General features: G+C 50.3%; 1 protein-coding gene across 1 annotated transcript in view; it reads right to left on the bottom strand.

The window, feature by feature from the left end:
• Positions 1 to 2,768: 2,768 nt before the first annotated feature.
• The window catches only part of LOC147738031 (NACHT, LRR and PYD domains-containing protein 12-like), a 179,771-nt gene continuing 163,020 nt past the window's right edge, over positions 2,769 to 19,519 (bottom strand). Inside the window, exons 4-5 of the mRNA XM_086925018.1 lie at positions 18,292 to 18,465; positions 2,769 to 2,976 (exon numbers count right to left, since the gene is read on the bottom strand). Coding sequence (XP_086781144.1) covers positions 2,769 to 2,976; positions 18,292 to 18,465 — 382 coding nt within the window. The remainder of the gene's footprint in view (positions 2,977 to 18,291; positions 18,466 to 19,519) is intronic.

Raw genomic sequence — 19,519 nt, 5'->3', positions numbered from 1 at the left:
CTCCTGCTGAGCCCCCAGACTCCTGCTCAGACCCCAGACTCCTGCTCAGACCCCAGACTCCTTCTCAGCCCCCAGACTCCTGCGCAGCCCCCAGACTCCTGCTCAGCCCACAGACTCCTGCTCAGCCCCCAGGCTCCTGCTCAGCCCCCAGGCTCCTGCTCAGCCCCCCAGACTCCTTCTCCTCAGCCCCAAGACTCCTGCTCAGACTTCAGACTCCTGCTCAGCCCCCAGGCTCCTGCCCAGCCCCCCAGACTCTTGCTCCTCAGCCCCCAGACTCCTGCTCAGCCCCCAGACCCCTGCTCAGCCCCCAGACTCCTGCTCAGCCCCCCAGAACCCTGCTGAGCCCCCAGACTCCTGCTGAGCCCCCAGACTCCTGCTCAGCCCCAGACTCCTGCTCAGCCCCCAGACTCCTGCTCAGCCCCAGACTCCTGCTCAGCCCCAGACTCCTGCTCAGCCCCCCAGACCCCTGCTCATCCCCCAGACTCCTGCTCAGCCCCCAGACTCCTGCTCAGCCCCCAGACTCCTGCTCAGCCTCCAGACTCCTGCTGAGCCCCCAGACTCCTGCTGAGCCCCCGGACTCCTGCTCAACCCCCAGACTCCTGCTCAGCCCCTAGACTCCTGCTCAGCCCCCAGACTCCTGCTCAGCCCCCAGACTCCTGTTCAGCCCCAGACTCCTGCTCCAACTCTTGCTCAGCCCCCAGACTCCTGCTCAGCCTCCAGACTGCTGCTCAGCCTCCAGACTCCTGCTGAGCCCCCAGACTACTGCTCAACCCCCAGACTCCTGCTGAGCCCCCAGACTCCCGCTGAGCCCCCAGACTCCTGTTCAGCTTCCAGACTCTCGCTCAGCCCCAGACTCCTGCTCAGCCCCCAGACTCCTGCTCAGCCTCCAGACTCCTGCTCAGACTCCTGTTCAGCCCCCAGACTCCTGCTCAGACTCCTGCTCAGCCCCCAGACTCCTGCTCAGCCCCCAGATTCCTGCTCAGACTCCTGCTCAGCCTCCAGACTCCTGTTCAGCTTCCAGACTCTCGCTCAGCCCCAGACTCCTGCTCAGCCCCCAGACTCCTGCTCAGCCTCCAGACTCCTGCTCAGACTCCTCTTCAGCCCCCAGACTCCTGCTCAGACTCCTGCTCAGCCCCCAGACTCCTGCTCAGCCCCCAGATTCCTGCTCAGACTCCTGCTCAGCCTCCAGACTCCTGCTCAGCCTCCAGACTCCTGCTGAGCCCCCAGGCTCCTGCTGAGCCCCCAGACTTCTGATCAGCCTCCTCTCGTCTCTTCTCATTGCGACCTCATGTTCTGTTTTAAGAGGTTAGACGGGCCCCTTTGAGAGCATTTCCGAGGCAGCTTTAGGGTCTAATGTCTTTGATATCTCCTGTTCTTCCTGTTTTGACATGAAGAGGTAACTGGGGTGACCACCTTTTTTTTAAATTAAAGATTCGTTTATAAAGTGTGAGTTAAAGCTAAAAGTGGCTTTTTATTACGAGCTTCAATTCTCTAGAGTTTTCACCCTGATTGTGAAACAAGCACTTTTTGCATTCTAAAAATCATGGAATGTGTGGTTGTTAGCAGGGATAAGCGAGTGTGCACGGTTTGCTGTTGCAAAATTACACAGAATTACTGCAGATTTGCACCAAATTACACCTAATTGCACTAAATATGAGTCCCCATTCCATGCTATATTTAAGAACCCTTTACATTTGCAAAATATAATGTGCAGATTTAAACACTGTTTTATTTAAAATGTTGCTTTAATAAAGAGAGGAGTTTAAATGGAATTGTACATCTTGTTTACATGCGTAAAAGTATCGATTGGTGGCCATGCTCCATTTCATTTGACGTTTACTCGTTGCTAACCTGTAAATACACCACTGAACTGTGCTTACATTACACTCCATGGGTGTTAAAGCCTGCAATACCGCATCCTGTCTACAGGGGCAAAGTGAGCAAAAAAGTAAACACACATGCCATAACACAGGTCCCTACAAGGTACATTTGGAAAAAGTCGTAAAAATTGACACAGGTGTTTCTGGAGTCGTTTTCTATCATTTAGAAGGAATTACCAGAGCAACCAAGTCCCCATAGCGTAAGTGTGCTATCACACCCAAGTCCCCACAGCGTGAGTGTGCTATCACACCAAGGTCCCCACAGCGTGAGCGTGTTATCACACCCAAGTCCCCACAGCGTGAGCGTGCTATCACACCCAAGTCCCCACAGCGAGAGCATGCTATCACACCCAAGTCCCCACAGCGTGAGTGTGCTATCACACCCAAGTCCCCACAGCGTGAGTGTGCTATCACACCCAGGTCCCCATAAGGATAGTAACACACCCACACATACACACAGACGCACACACAAATACACAGACACGCACAAGCTAGGCGGAATCTCACACTCCCAGCAGTGATGTCATATGAGAGTGATGAGCAACTGTCATTGGGCTGTCAAGAGGCTGAGACCGGACTTTAAGGAATCATTAAGGGGTCTTCCACCTCCTACAACAGCTTCAAGTTACGCCCCTGACCATATACTACTTATGAGCAGATCTGCACCGTTGTTGGCATTTTAGTCAAAATCCCTGGAAGACAAACTTTAAATTCTGCCCTTCTGCACCATTAGGGGACACAGTGGGTCCAAACTCAGTCCTCGGACGTGGGAACCCCCTTCAAAACCCTCACTTATTGCACACATTGTATAGTTGTGGAATGGATGTGCCTTTTCCACATCATTGTAAAATATATGTCTGAGCCCCACCTACGATGTATATTTATAAATCAATGACATACTAAGAACTGCACATCTCTGTACCTCAGTGTCTGTAGTTTGCAGTTTGGATGTTTTAGGCCTTCACACAACTTCTTCACTCCAGTGTCTCCCAGATGCTCATTGCCACCCAGCTCGAGCTCTGTGAGAGATGAGTTTGTTTCTAGGACAGAGGTGAGGTCTTCGCAGCATGAATCGGTGAAGTAGCAGCGCCTTAACCTGCAGTAGAGAAGAGACATGGAGAGTAGTAAAGCAGAGCACAGACTGGGGCGTCACAGCTTCAGTTTTATCTTCATTTCCTTCCCGTCCTTGACTTACTCCCCTCTAGTGACACATCCCACCGTACACATCCAACCACTCTCTGTTTATATAGGAGTCTCATGGGGGGAGTTCTCAGACTGGCAGAGGCGGAGCTAAATGGACATATTTATAAATATATTAAGATATATTTTAACCTGGAGACACTCTGCCGTGGTGTGAAAGGTCAACTTACAACTTTAGCAGTTATTGCAACTGATGGACTTGGCCCTTTTGGCAGGTTCACCCCTAAACTTTTTGCTTTTAATTGTGACCTGGTGTTAGTTGTTTTTAGCTCCAGTGCACTTTAACACTGTGTCCCAGTGTAAAGTGCGTGCGCTCTCTGAGTGCATGTTGTGAGATTAGTCTGCCCTCCCATAGGAATACATGTGGAATGTATGTGTCCATGGTAGTTCCTGATGCATGGGGAGTGCAGGGTCGAGTTTGGTATGTGCGAACTCGTGAGATTGAATGCTGCGCGATGATGTGTGCGGCGTTGATGTGTCTAGTGTGGAAGTACCACTTCTAGAAGCTGGCCTGTCTGTGTAATAAAGGTGAAATGACTGTCTGGCTTGTGATTGTCTGGAGCTGGCTGGTGTGCTCGGCTTCAGGAGTCAGGATGGGTCTTCCCTGGTGGTGAATGGAGAGATCTGCATGTTGATGTGAGGGAGGGGTGCACCTGGGACCTGAATAGGGCTGGGCCTTCCCTACACAACGCTGGCTCCACCCCCTGTGGTGCGAATGATGTCCCTAGCTTGTCCTCTGAATAGGGAGAGGGGCTGAGTACAACAAAGTGCTCCAAAACCAGTTGCATCTGGTTTTTCCTACCCTGCACCCTCCAGACAAAGGAACTGTATGTATAAAAAGGGGCTGTGACCCCATGTAAAATGTTCTCTCTTTGACCTAACTTGAGGGGGGCCTGTTGCTGCTGCTGGGCACCAGGAGGAACCGCCACTGGGTGCTGCCTCATGGCTGGAGGGCCCTGTGAGCTGGCCCCTGGGCCCAGCCTTTGCCCCCCCTGCATCCTGAAGAGATTCCCTTGGACTTAGGACTTCCCTTCTAGTGCCTTGGGAACACTTTGCTTTATTTGAAATAGTGCTTGGTTGGTAATTTTGAGGAGCGCTATTTCTTCCTATCCCTGAGGGCTCTTCACTTTTATTTCAAAGAGCACTGGGGGATTCGCCCCCCGCACTGCCCTGGTAATTTGCTGTGTCTGTGCAGCCTTTTGGTGATTGTTTTTATTTACTCTGGCGGGTGCCTACTCCGCTTCTGTGCGTTACGTTACAGCGGGAGCCTACCCCGCATTGGCCAGAGCTATAGAAATTCACCGCCGTGGCTCAGGTGCTGGAGAGCGCGAGAAACCGGAAGACAGGCATTCCTGAGGGCCTGATTGGGGGCGGGCCGACCTGCGGCCAGGAAGCAGAGAAGTGCGCGGTTGACGACTGGGCTCCCGTAGAAACGAGGAGAGCCCCGCGTGTGGCCGCAAGCAGGAAGCTGTGTGCAAGTTCGGGAAGGTGCGCCCGTTCCTCTCTGGTGGCGTGCCCTCTCAAAAGAAGGTTTCTGGCTTCTGTGACCACAATTGTGCATTTCCAAAACCAATAGCTCTGGCTAAACACTCATGAGGTCCCAAATGCGACACTGGCACAAAACACATGATGATCCTTGAGCAGGAACTTTACACATTTCACTCCTTATATTAAAACTCCGTTGTCAACACGATGCATGACGTGCTTTCCTGCAACATTCAATGTGCCATGCATGCTTTTACATTCCAGTCAGCCTGAGAAAATGGTATAGGTCTCGCATGTACAAGAGTTTGGCCTAATGGCATTGTAAGTACAAGAAATGCAAAGATTGTCGCGTTGTTCCTAATGACAGAGAAAGGTGTTAGTACAGTCTGTAGTGCAAGCGGATTAGAACAGGGTAGCCTGGTGGTCACCCTGGGAATCCATTTTGATCGATTTAATGCCCTCACACACTCTTTCAGGTGTCATGCTTCATCATTTGGGAATGCTCCTCGTTGGGTCGGCGGTGCAATACCCAACGGGCAACACCTCATAGAACGGCCCGCACTTCATCTACATGGCAGTTGGAAAAAGATCTCCGCCAAAGAGCCCCTCTATGAGGTGTTGCCCGTTGGGTATTGCACCGCCAACCCAACGAGGAGCAGGCCCAAATGATGAAGCATGACACCTGAAAGAGTGTGTGAGGGCATTAAATCGATCAAAATGGATTCCCAGGGTGACCACCAGGCTACCCTGTTCTAATCCGCTTGCACTGCAGACTGTACTAACACCTTTCTCTGTCATTAGGAACAACGCGACAATCTTTGCATTTCGTGAAATTTGGGCACGTCGTGTATGGACCTTCTGCTCCGGCAAGAGCAGTAATAGCCCAAGACTCCTCTCTTTTGATACTAATTGTAAGTACAAGGCATTATCATTTAGAATGTCAATAGCTTAAACTCTGATAAATCCAAGACCTATTGCGTTGCAAATGCTTTTTTACTGAGGTTTCCGCTCCAACCTCTAAAAAACAAACACAAATAAGCGCTGATAAATACTCTTGTATGTTCACTTCCTCTGCCCACCAAGAAACAGAAATGCTGCCATGGAAGTCTCAAAACTTTCAGAGGTGGGAGCAGGGTTTAAAGTGTCAAAGGCATCTCTGCCGCCGCTCCTTTACCTGAGCCCGGAGCCATCAGCAGCTGCTCGCCCTCAACCTCTGCCTTTGATCAGCTGGGAACAAGCAGCTCCGGCAGGAGTGCTGTTGACCCCTAGTGTCCCCCCCAGCAGAGATCTATGCTAGAAGCAGATGCAACCAACCTAAAACAAATACTTCATCTGAGGAGAGTGTTGCCACAGAACAGATACAGCAACTAATTGCCCACCAGTCACGGATAATGTAGTGGTTACCTCAGGACCATCATCCCAATCAGGACAGACACAAGTACCACAACAATCATCATCTACAACTACAGTTTTTTTGTCACAGGCAGGGGATTCAATTCATCCAGGACGGCCCTTTGCTGGGGCATCTGTGCGCTCTATAAATCCGGCTAACATAACATAACATGACATCCTCCGATATAAAAAAAAACAGACGCCACCAAAAGAATAGGCAAGGAAAAGGGAGGAAGAAATTTGCAGAGCACGAACAAACCCTAATCATAAACATATCTTCAGCTACTCTCAAATCTCAACAATCTAAGATATTATCTAAAGGGATGTCATTTGTTCCGACCACCAATACTACTAAATTGGATACGCAAGTGGAATTTTACAAATGTATGCGTAAATTACGCTTAAAACATTATTTCTCTAACATGATGGAAACACAGCTTGAAGGAGATGTACATATCATAACCAAGTTTCGACCACAAAGCAGCTTTCAGCCACCTATTTTGCACAAATTGCTTGATGCATTTGAAGGTTTGGTAAAAAAGGACCTGGCAAAAATCAACTACAGGAGGGCGCAACATCAAAATCCTAATGTTCATGAAAGAAAATTAATTAAATCCATCTCTAACAACACAAACCTTACATTTAAACCAGCGGACAAAGGGGCAGCACTAATCATGATGGACACAACTTACTACATTGAAAAAGTAAACCAACATGTATCGGATGAGACAACATATATGAAATTAAACATGGATCCAACTAATCAACTACAAACTATGTTGAAAAACAATTTGAATAAAGCTGAAGAGATGGGATACATTGATTCACCATGCAGACAATTTTTGATGACAAATAATCCAAGGAGACCGCGTATTTACATGATACCTAAGATACATAAAGATCCGGTTGATCCACCCTTTCGACCGATAGTGTCTGGAAGCAAATCACTGTTTGATCCCATTGGAACATTCCTTGACTACTATCTTCAAATGTTTGTACAAAACTGGTGCACCTATATCCGCGACACAACAGATTTTTTGAAAAAATTGGAGCTAATACAACCATATGCACAGGAACATTGGACGATGTGCACCATCGACGTGACTGCACTATATACTTCGATTTCTCATGAGGCAGGCTTAGAAGCCATGGAATGGGCTCTTCTCTCAATGGAGGATGTGGATGTTGAGAAAGTTTTTTTGTTACAGTTTTTAAATTTTTGTTTACACCACAGTTATTTTCATTGGCAATCTGATTTTTATACTCAATTAAAGGGTACATCCATGGGCTTTTCAGGAGCCCCGGCGTATACCAACATTTTTACGGCCAAATTTGAGCATGATCACATTCTTCAGAACACAGATTGGATGGATGGCATAGCACAGTACTTCCGGTACATTGATGACATTTTTGTATTGTGGACTAAAACAAAGCATGAATTGGAACATCTCATAGAACAACTAAACACCAAAGATCCCAGGATTAAGTTCACACACAACATCAGCTCTGCACAATTGAACTATTTAGATGTCTTGATCAAAAGGTATACGCAATCCAATAGTTTCCAAACTGAAGTATATACAAAACCAACAAACAGAAACAGCTCACTACATTTTACCAGTTTCCATCCTAGAAGCCTAAGACATAACCTACCATATTCACAATTTATCAGAATCAAACGAATATGCTCCAATCCAGCAACGGCAGAGACAACATCATTGGAATTCAAACAGAGATTCATACAAAGAGGTTATCCGGAAGAGATTGTTTAAAGAAATTTGGATAGAATGATGGACAAAGACCGCATTGACTTATTTATAACACACAAAAAATCCCTGTCTAAGACTCCAACGTATGTATCAAAGTATTCCACAAGCTCAAAACAAATACAACAGATAATAAGGAAAAGATGGGAGTTAGTGGAGGAAGAAAAGGCCTTCAATGGTTTATTCAAGAAGAAACCAACTTTCGCATATACCCGAGGAAGAAATCTACAGGAACTCATTTCAGCACCCAAAATAACAGATCTGACACAACATAAGGGAACGCAACAATGCTCTAATTGCATAAACTGCAATAACATTATAACACGCCAATATTTGACACATCCACATACTGACAAGAACATAAAATTCCATGATTCAGCAGATTGTAATACATCAAATCTAGTTTATTGTTTGAAATGCCCGTGCGGACTAGCTTATGTTGGAAAAACAGAACGGAAATTTAAAACGAGACTGACAGAGCATAAAAGTACTATCTGTACCAACAGTAAAACTTCCAGTGTAGCCATTCATTGGCACGAAGCAAGACACACTATTTCCCAAATACGGTGTCAGATAGTTGAGGTGGTCAAAGACCTAGAAGGGGTAGACAACCGCAAACGATTACTTCAGCTAGAGATTTATTGGATAGAGGCTTTGGGGACAATCACCCCAAAAGGGTTCAATGACCGAATAGATTACAGTTGTTATTTATGACACTCAGGGTTTTATCTAATGACTTGTACAGGAATTTGCAATGAATCATAATAACTCATATTGTGGTGTCTTAAATATGTACATGGTGTATACAGGGTGTAGTTTATTGCATTCATACATGAACACTAAGATACACAACACAGCAATGTTTTTTTCTATTGTAAACATGTTATAGGATGTGTTGTATTAATAGTCATGACATACACACAGGGCGCTTCCAACAGATTTATCCCTAACACGTTTGAACCTTTTTATTTAGTACTTTATTGCAACACACGTCTCTTTTTGTAATAAGGTTTCTATTTCCACACAACGTTCCACTGACGACCGATTGCGCGTTTCATTCCGGCATTTTTCACGAGTCCTCTTTCGATTTCCATCACTTCAAGCGGCCTATTTCTATGTTCATTGTTATCGACCGCATTGACTTGCTAACACAGTCGAGAATCAATTCCGACTTTGGCGTTTATTCGAGAACAACCGGTAAGCCCGAGTACAACTAATAATAGAGAGGGACCTCTCCGGGGTCTTTTCTGAACGGCTACGGCTTACACACTTATTATCATTACAGAGCTCTGCGGGACCGCTAGTTCGAGAACTCTGTCCCGTCTAACACTTTTCGGTAAGTGACGGCTTGTCATGGTTACACATCTACTGCCGTTTTAAACCGCGGATATTATAGTAAACCTATTGTCCTTACAGGAAATTGATGTTTGTACCGACTTTTGAACAACAACGTGTTGGGTAAGACCAAGTCACTTTGGGCACACACGTTTCATGTTGGGCTAAACTCATTATTTATCGGCACCTTATATCAATCGTTTCAGATTAAAGGTCTACAGTTTCTGCATTACGTTGCCCCCATTGGAAGGGTATCTTGCGCTCTATATCGCAGCTCAGCAGGTGAGCTCTATGACTATATCTTCTCGTGCATCACACAATTACTAACTTTCTAGTATATTGTTTCACCTTGTTAACATCAAGGGCACTTTAATACTCTCTTAAACACACACCTGAAATGACACAAAGGTGAATTTTGGTACAGTGACATATTTGCGTGAATATAAATCACATTCGGACAGTATTTGTTGTTGAGCTAGGTTCATCCAGACACATACATATATCAAATGTTTATTCTATTAGTTTGTTTCAGATTTGCCCCTGGCCAAGGGACTGTTCAGGTCATGAAATGCATTGGGCCAATTTTAAATTTGTTTGCTGAGATTATAATGATATGTGTTTACTTGCTTGTAATCAACAAGAATTTTTTTTTTTTGTTTGAAGCACAGTTGTGGAGTATGATCCACTGAAATATTTATGTTGTTGGTTATTGGATACATAAATACTTATTGTATATTGTGAAATGAATACAGATATGGTTTAAAGAAAAATTGTTCAGTTTATTGTTTAAAGAATATTCTTGTTTCTCAAGTGAAAATTGCAATATCACAGAGGCAACCATTACCAAAAGGGCACAGTGCCACCCACAGGCAGGGTTCTTGTCCTGTTTTATCTGCAGTTGTTTAAAGCCTGAACGGTCATTGCACCCCTGTAAAAAAGATTAGTAATAAAGAAACCAGATAACATTGTACAAAACGCTGTGCATCTCCAGCCTCCAAAAATCCCCCGCAGCCATTGCCACATCTGTCTGTAGGTCCTTAAACCAGCAGCATTGACCCCTCAATTCCCTCGCGGTGCAGACAGTCATCTTTAACATTCCAGACTCCTGCTCCTCAGCCCCCAGACTCCTGCTCAGCCCCAGACTCCTCCTCAGGCCCCAGACTCCTGCACAGCTCCGGGTCAGCCCTCCGAGCAATCGGCACAAGCCGTGTCGGACTGGGGATACGGGAGGATTTTCAGACAATGAGGTAAAGAGTCACAAGTAGTATCAGGGCAACAAAATATATATATATTTTTTAAAAGCAAGTGATTCAGTGCAAGTTAAAATCAGCTAGCGGCGTCTGGCAATAAGCAGGCTGCCATGTCCACGATTTAACATTACAGACTCCTGCTCCTCAGCCACCAGACTCCTGCTCAGCCCCCAGACTCCGCTCACCCCCAGACTCCTGCTCAGCTCCCAGACTCCTGCTCAGCCCCCAGACTGCAGCTGAGCCCCCAGACTCCTGCTCAGCCCCCAGACTCCTGCTCAGCCTCCAGACTCCTGCTCAGCCCCCAGACTCCTGCTCAGCCCCCAGACTCCTGCTCAGCCCCCAGAATCTTCCTCAGCCCCCAGACTCCTGCATGGCCCCAGACTCCTGCTCAGCCTCCAGACTCCTGCTCAGCCCCCAGACTCCTGCTCAACCACTCAGATTCCTGCTCAGCCCCCAGACTCCTGCTCAACCCCCAGACTCCTGCTCAACCCCCAGACTCCTGCTCAGCCCCCAGACTCCTGCTCAGCCCCCAGACTCCTGCTGAGCCCCAGACTCCTGCTCAGCCCCCAGACTGCAGCTGAGCCCCCAGACTCCTGCTCAGCCCCCAGACTCCTGCACAGCCCCTAGACTCCTGCTCAGCCCCCAGACACCTGCTCAGCCTCCAGAATCCTGCTTAGCCCCCAGACTCCTGCTCAGTCCCCAGACTCCTGCTCAGCCCCCAGACACCTGCTCAGCCTCCAGAATCCTGCTGAGCCCCCAGACTCCTGCTCAGCCCCCAGACTCCTGCTCAGCCCCCAGACTCCTGCTGAGCCCCCAGACTCCTGCTCAGCCTCCAGACTCCTGCTGAGCCCCCTGACTCCTGCTCAGCCCCCAGACTCTTGCTCAGCCCCCAGACTCCTGCTCAGCCCCCAGGCTCCTGCTCAGCCCTCAGGCTCCTGCTCAGCCCCCAGGTTCCTGCTCAGCCCCCAGGTTCCTGCACAGCCCCAGACTCCTGCTCAGCCCCCAGCCTCCTGCTCAGCCCCATGACTCCTGCTCAGCCCCCAGACTCTTGCTCGGCCCCCAGACTCCTGCTCAGCCCCCAGACTCCTGCTCAGCCCCCAGACTCCTGCTCAGCCCCCAGGCTCCTGCTCAGCCCCCAGGTTCCTGCTCAGCCCCAGACTCCTGCTCATGGACACAGACTCCTGCTCAGCCCCAAGACTCCTGCTCAGCCCCCAGACTCCTGCTCAGCCCCAGACTCCTGCTCAGCCCCAAGACTCCTGCTCAGCCCCAAGACTCCTGCTCAGCCTCCAGACTCCTGCTGAGCCCCCAGACTCCTGCTCAGCCCCCAGGCTCCTGCTCAGCCCTCAGGCTCCTGCTCAGCCCCCAGGTTCCTGCTCAGCCTCCAGACTCCTGCTCAGTCCCCAGACTCCTGCTCAGCCCCAAGACTCCTGCTCAGCCCCAAGACTCCTGCTCAGCCTCCAGACTCCTGCTGAGCCCCCAGACTCCTGCTCAGCCCCCAGGCTCCTGCTCAGCCCTCAGGCTCCTGCTCAGCCCCCAGGTTCCTGCTCAGCCTCCAGACTCCTGCTCAGCCCCCAGACTCCTGCTCAGTCCCCAGACTCCTGCTCAGCCCCCAGACACCTGCTCAGCCTCCAGAATCCTGATGAGCCCCCAGACTCCTGCTCAGCCCCCAGACTCTTGCTCAGCCCCCAGACTCCTGCTCAGCCCCCAGACTCCTGCTCAGCCCCCAGACTCCTGCTCAGCCCCCAGACTCCTGCTGAGCCCCCAGACTCCTGCTCAGCCTCCAGACTCCTGCTGAGCCCCCTGACTCCTGCTCAGCCCCCAGACTCTTGCTCAGCCCCCAGACTCCTGCTCAGCCCCCAGGCTCCTGCTCAGCCCTCAGGCTCCTGCTCAGCCCCCAGGTTCCTGCTCAGCCCCCGGACTCCTGCTCAGCCCCCAGACTCCTGCTCAGCCCCATGACTCCTGCTCAGCTCCTAGACTCTTGCTCAGCCCCCAGACTCCTGCTCAGCCCCCAGACTCCTGCTCAGCCCCCAGACTCCTGCTCAGCCCCCAGACTCCTGCTCAGCCCCCAGACTCCTGCTCAGCCCCCAGACTCCTGCTGAGCCCCCAGACTCCTGCTCAGCCTCCAGACTCCTGCTGAGCCCCCTGACTCCTGCTCAGCCCCCAGACTCTTGCTCAGCCCCCAGACTCCTGCTCAGCCCCCAGGCTCCTGCTCAGCCCCCAGGCTCCTGCTCAGCCCCCAGGTTCCTGCACAGCCCCAGACTCCTGCTCAGCCCCCAGCCTCCTGCTCAGCCCCATGACTCCTGCTCAGCTCCTAGACTCTTGCTCAGCCCCCAGACTCCTGCTCAGCCCCCAGACTCCTGCTCAGCCCCCAGACTCCTGCTCAGCCCCCAGACTCCTGCTCAGCCCCCAGGTTCCTGCTCAGCCCCCAGACTCCTGCTCATGGACACAGACTCCTGCTCAGCCCCAAGACTCCTGCTCAGCCCCCAGACTCCTGCTCAGCCCCAGACTCCTGCTCAGCCCCAAGACTCCTGCTCAGCCTCCAGACTCCCGCTAAGCCCCCAGACTCCTGCTCAGCCCCCAGACTCCTTCTCAGCCCCCAGACTCCTGCTGAGCCCCCAGACTCCTGCTCATCCCCCAGACTCCTGCTCAGCCCCCAGACTCCTGCTCAGCCCCCAGGCTCCTGCTCAGCCCCCAGGCTCCTGCTCAGCCTCCAGACTCCCGCTGAGCCCCCAGACTCCTGCTCAGCCCCCAGACTCCTGCTCAGCCCCCAGACTCCTGCTCAGCCCCCGGACTCCTGCTCAGCCCCCAGACTCCTGCTCAGCCCCCAGACTCCTGCTGAGCCCCCAGACTCCTGCTCAGCCTCCAGACTCCTGCTGAGCCCCCAGACTCCTGCTCAGCCCCCAGACTCCTGCTGAGCCCCCAGACTCCTGCTGAGCCCCCAGACTCCTGATCAACCCTTAGACTCCTGCTCAGCCCCCAGACTCCTGCTCAGCCCCCAGACTCCAGCTCAGCCCCCAGACTCCTGCTCAGCCCCCAGACTCCTGCTGAGCCCCCAGACTCCTGCTCAGCCTCCAGACTCCTGCTGAGCCCCCTGACTCCTGCTCAGCCCCCAGACTCTTGCTCAGCCCCCAGACTCCTGCTCAGCCCCCAGGCTCCTGCTCAGCCCTCAGGCTCCTGCTCAGCCCCCAGGTTCCTGCTCAGCCCCCAGATTCCTGCACAGCCCTAGACTCCTGCTCAGCCCCCAGCCTCCTGCTCAGCCCCATGACTCCTGCTCAGCCCCCAGACTCTTGCTCAGCCCCCAGACTCCTGCTCAGCCCCCAGACTCCTGCTCAGCCCCCAGGCTCCTGCTCAGCCCCCAGGTTCCTGCTCAGCCCCCAGACTCCTGCTCATGGACACAGACTCCTGCTCAGCCCCAAGACTCCTGCTCAGCCCCCAGACTCCTGCTCAGCCCCAGACTCCTGCTCAGCCCCCAGACTCCTGCTCAGCCCCCAGGTTCCTGCTCAGACTCCTGCTCAGCCTCCAGACTCCTGCTCAGCCTCCAGACTCCTGCTGAGCCCCCAGACTCCTGCTGAGCCCCCAGACTTCTGATCAGCCTCCTCTCGTCTCTTCTCATTGCGACCTCATGTTCTGCTCGAGAGCCCGAACTTTTGTTTTAAGAGGTTAGACGGGCCCCTTTGAGAGCATTTCCGAGGCAGCTTTAGGGTCTAATGTCTTTGATATCTCCTGTTCTTCCTGTTTTGACATGAAGAGGTAACTGGGGTGACCACCTTTTTTTTAAATTAAAGATTCGTTTATAAAGTGTGAGTTAAAGCTAAAAGTGGCTTTTTATTACGAGCTTCAATTCTCTAGAGTTTTCACCCTGATTGTGAAACAAGCACTTTTTGCATTCTAAAGATCATGGAATATGTGGGTGTTAGCAGGGATAAGCGAGTGTGCACGGTTTGCTGTTGCAAAATTACACAGAATTACTGCAGATTTGCACCAAATTACACCTAATTGCACTAAATATGAGTCCCCCATTCCATGCTCTATTTAAGAACCCTTTACATTTGCAAAATATAATGTGCAGATTTAAACACTGTTTTATTTAAAATGTTGCTTTAATAAAGAGAGGAGTTTAAATGGAATTGTACATCTTGTTTAAATGCGTAAAAGTATCGATTGGTGGCCATGCTCCATTTCATTTGACGTTTACTCGTTGCTAACCTGTAAATACATCACTGAACTGTGCTTACATTACACTCCATGGGTGTTAAAGCCTGCAATACCGCATCCTGTCTACAGGGGCAAAGTGAGCAAAAAAGTAAACACACATGCCATAACACAGGTTCCTACAAGGTACATTTGGAAAAAGTCGTAAAAATGGACACAGGTGTTTCTGGAGTCGTTTTCTATCATTTAGAAGGAATTACCAGAGCAACCAAGTCCCCATAGCGTGAGTGTGCTATCACACCCAAGTCCCCACAGCGTGAGTGTGCTATCACACCCAGGTCCCCACAGCGTGAGCGTGTTATCACACCCAAGTCCCCACAGCGTGAGCGTACTATCACACCCAAGTCCCCACAGCGAGAGCGTGCTATCACACCCAAGTCCCCACAGCGTGAGTGTGCTATCACACCCAAGTCCCCACAGCGTGAGTGTGTTATCACACCCAAGTCCCCACAGCGTGAGCGTGCTATCACACCCAAGTCCCCACAGCGTGAGCGTGCTATCACACCCAAGTCCCCACAGCGTGAGTGTGCTATCATACCCAAGTCACCACAGCGTGAGTGTGCTATCACACCCAGGTCCCCACAGCGTGAGCGTGTTATCACACCCAAGTCCCCACAGCGTGAGCGTGCTATCACACCCAAGTCCCCACAGCGTGAGCTTGCTATCACACCCAAGTCCCCACAGCGTGAGTGTGGTATCACACCCAGGTCCCCACAGTGTGAGCGTGTTATCACACCCAAGTCCCCACAGCGTGAGCGTGCTATCACACCCAAGTCCCCACAGCGAGAGCGTGCTATCACACCCAAGTCCCCACAGCGTGAGTGTGCTATCACACCCAAGTCCCCACAGCGTGAGTGTGCTATTTATTTTATTTATTTATTTATTTTTTGGAACTTGTAGAGCGCGCGGCTACCCCCAAAGGGGGTGTCCCGGCGCTGAGACTGTGAGCTAGAAAGGGGGTTGATCCTATGACAGTGAAAATAGCCAAGTTTTGAGACGGCTACGAAAGAGTGTTTCAGAGGAAGCAAATCTAAGATCTAAGGGGAGGCTATTCCATAATTTAGCCGTCATAACTGCAAAGGCTCTGCCGCCCATTCTGGAGCGACGGAACCGAGGGACAACAATGAGGCGCAAGTTGTTCGACCGCAAAGATCGGGCTGAGTGGGATAGTACTAATCTTTTGCGTAAGTAGTCTGGTCCTGTCCCGTTGAGGGCCCGAAAAGCAAGAGTTAGCATTTTGAACTTGATGCGACTGGCGATTGGAAGCCAGTGCAGTTCTTTGCGGTAGGCTGCAACCGAATGCCGAAAAGGGATATTGCCAATCAGCCTCGCCGCCGCGTTCTGAACGATCTGTAAGCGTTCAATTTGATATTGGGGGTCCCCGGCGGAGAGGCTGTTGGCATAGTCCAAATGTGATGTGATTAAGGCCTGCGTGACCGTTCTGCGAGCATCTAATAGCAGAAAAGGGAAGATCTTTCGCATCATCCGCAGTTTCGCAAAACAGGCAGCAGTGACCTTATTAATTTGGGGACTACACGACAGAGCATCGTCAAACTGAAAACCCAGGTTGCGAGCAGTGTGAACGGGAATGGGGGGAGGGTTCAGTACAGTCGGCCACCACAAGGTGGAGGGAATTGTAATTCTTTGATTAAAAAACAAAACCTCCGTCTTGTCAGTATTGAGTCGAAGATGGTTAGACGCCATCCAGGAACATACTTCGCCCAGACAGTGGCGAAAACTGGCGAGGCTGGAGTCAGAATGATCTCTAAAAGAAAACAGAGCTGTGTATCATCAGCATAAGAGATCATTCTGACCCCACATGACTCAACCACCTTAGCCAGAGGGGCCAAATAGACATTAAAAAACAATGGGCTCAAAGCGGAGCCCTGAGGTACTCCACAGACAAGGGGCTTACATTCAGATTGGAAAGGTCTGAGGAGGACCCTCTGCGTTCGGCCTTGAAGAAAGGAGCTAATCCACGACAGAGCAGAACCGCCCAGTCCAATCTGCTCCAATCGATCTAAAAGTATCTTGTGGGACACCGTATCGAAAGCTGCGGATAGGTCGAGGAGGACCAGCATGGCCTCCTCTCCCCTATCCACACACTCTCGAATGGTTTCCGATACTTCCAGAAGTGCTGTTTCTGTACTAAAACCAGTGCGGAAACCTGATTGGGAGTCATGAAGTATAACATTGGTCTCCAGATATTCCGCGAGCTGAAGTTGAGCGGCTTTTTCTAAAACCTTCGCTGGTTTGGGAAGGAGAGAGATGGGGCGGTAATTACAAAATTGCGTAGGGTCTGCATTTGTCTTTTTCAAGATAGGAACTAGCATGGCTTCCTTCCAGGCGGTAGGAAATTGGCCCAGCTGTAGAGAGGTGTTCCAGATAGAAATGAGTGGCTCTATCAGGAGGGGAGCAAGGTCACTCATGACTTTGGGGGGAGCAGGGTCTAAAGGAGAACCCGAATTGCACTGAGTAAGCAGTTTAAGTGCAGCTTCTGTGGTAAGATCCTTAAAAGCTTTCAGGGCTGGTACGGTGTCATTCCTATTTTTATCAAGAAAAGGGGATTGTGCAGGTATAAGGACTGATGGAAAAGAGGAGGAGATTTTCTCAATTTTATCTTGAAAATAATCTGAAAGGCCATTACATAGAGTCTGACTGGAGAAATTGTTAGGTGTCATAGCGGGAGGCTTGACGAAGTCTTTGACAATGTTAAACAGAGTTTTTGCCGAGTTGTCTGAGTTTTTGATTTGTAAGGCAAAAAATTCTCTCATTGTTGACTTTTTTAGTTGAATAAATTTCTTTAAAGCCCTTCTGTAGATGCTTTTTGCTTCTGGATCATAAGATGATCGCCAGCTGCGCTCTAGTTTTTTGCAGCGGCTTTTCTCCTCACGCAAGGCCGCAGAGAACCACGGGGCTGAGGGGCGGGATCTTGCGGACGAGACCGGCACCAACGGGGCCGTGACATTGACAGCAGACAACAAGTCAGCATTAAATCTTTCTACACAAGCATCAATATCTCCCATGTGAGGTTCCAGGGAGCATTGAAAGACAGGCTCGATGGCCGAACAGGTGACTTTATGCCATTTTCTCCTATGGTCCTTTCTCAGTTCCACCGAATTCGGTGCGGGTAGCAGCAGAATATCGAACATGAGAAGAAAGTGATCGGACCAGGTAAGGGGAAGAGGAGGGTAAATAGTGATGTCTGGGAGATTAGAAAAAATTAGGTCCAAGGTATGGCCCGCCGAATGCGTTGCTATCACACCCAGGTCCCCACAAGGATAGTAACACACCCACACATACACACAGACGCACACACAAATACACAGACACGCACAAGCTAGGCGGAATCTCACACTCCCAGCAGTGATGTCATATGAGAGTGACGAGCAGCTGTCATTGGGCTGTCAAGAGACTGAGACCGGACTTTAAGGAATCATTAAGGGGTCTTCCATCTCCTACAACAGCTTCAAGTTACGCCCCTGACCATATACTACTAATGGGCAGATCTGCACCGTTGTTGGCATTTTAGTCAAAATCCCTGAAAGACAAACTTTAAATTCTGCCCTTCTGCACCATCAGGGGACACAGTGGGTCCAAACTCAGTCCTCGGACGTGGGTACCCCCTTCAAAACCCTCACTTATTGCACACATTGTATAGTTGTGGAATGGATGTGCCTTTTCCACATCATTGTAAAATATATGTCTGAGCCCCACCTACGATGTATATTTATAAATCAATGACGTACTAAGAACTGCACATCTCTGTACCTCAGTGTCTGTAGTTTGCAGTTTGGATGTTTTAGGCCTTCACACAACTTCTTCACTCCAGTGTCTCCCAGATGCTCATTGCCACCCAGCTCGAGCTCTGTGAGAGGTGTGTTTGTTTCTAGGACAGACGTGAGGTATTCGCAGCAAGAACCGGTGAAGTAGCAGCGCCTTAACCTGCAGTAGAGAAGAGACATCGAGAGGAATAAAGCAGAGCACGGACAGGGGCGTCACAACTTCAGTTTTATCTTCATTTTTTTCCCGTCCTTGACTTACTCCCCTCTAGTGACACATCCCACCTTACACATCCAGCCACGCCCTGTTTATATAGGAGTCTAATGGGGGGAATTCTCAGACTGGCAGAGGCGGAGCTAAATGGACATATTTATGAATATATTAAGATATATTTTAACCTGGAGACCGTCTGCCGTGGTGTGAAAGGTCAACTTACAACTTTAGCAGTTATTGCAACTGTTGGACTTGGCCCTTTTGGCAGGTTCACCCCTAAACTTTTTGCTTTTAATTGTGACCTGGTGTTAGTTGTTTTTAGCTTCAGTGCACTTTAACACTGTGTCCCAGTGTAAAGTGCGTGCGCTCTCTGAGTGCATGTTGTGAGATTAGTCTGCCCTCCCATAGGAATGCATGGGGAATGTATGTGCCCATGGTAGTTCCTGATGCATGGGGAGTGCAGGGTCGAGTTTGGTATGTGCGAACTCGTGAGATTGAATGCTGCGCGATGATGTGTGCGGCGTTGATGTGTCTAGTGTGGAAGTGACACTTCTAGAAGCTGGCCTGTCTGTGTAATAAAGGTGAAATGACTGTCTGGCTTGTGATTGGCTGGAGCTGGCTGGTGTGCCTGGCTCCAGGAGTCAGGATGGGTCTGCCCTGGTGGTGAATGGAGAGATCTGCATGTTGATGTGAGGGAGGGGTGCACCTGGGACCTGAATAGGGCTGGGCCTTCCCTACACAATGCTGGCTCCGCCCCCTGTGGTGCGACTGATGTCCCTATCCTGTCCTCTGAATAGGGAGAGGGGCTGAGCACAACAAAGTGCTCCACAACCAGTTGCATCTGGTTTTTCCTACCCTGCACCCTCCAGACAAAGGAAATGTATGTATAAAAAGGGGCTGTGACCCCATGTAAAATGTTCTCTCTTTGACCTAACTTGAGGGGGGTCTGTTGCTGCTGCTGGGCACCAGGAGGAACCGCCACTTGGTGCTGCCTCCCTGCTGG

This window comes from Lissotriton vulgaris, chromosome 1_1 (genome assembly GCF_964263255.1).
Source record: "Lissotriton vulgaris chromosome 1_1, aLisVul1.2, whole genome shotgun sequence".
Classification (NCBI taxonomy): domain Eukaryota; kingdom Metazoa; phylum Chordata; class Amphibia; order Caudata; family Salamandridae; genus Lissotriton; species Lissotriton vulgaris.
This window is presented reverse-complemented; position numbering and strand designations above follow the sequence as displayed.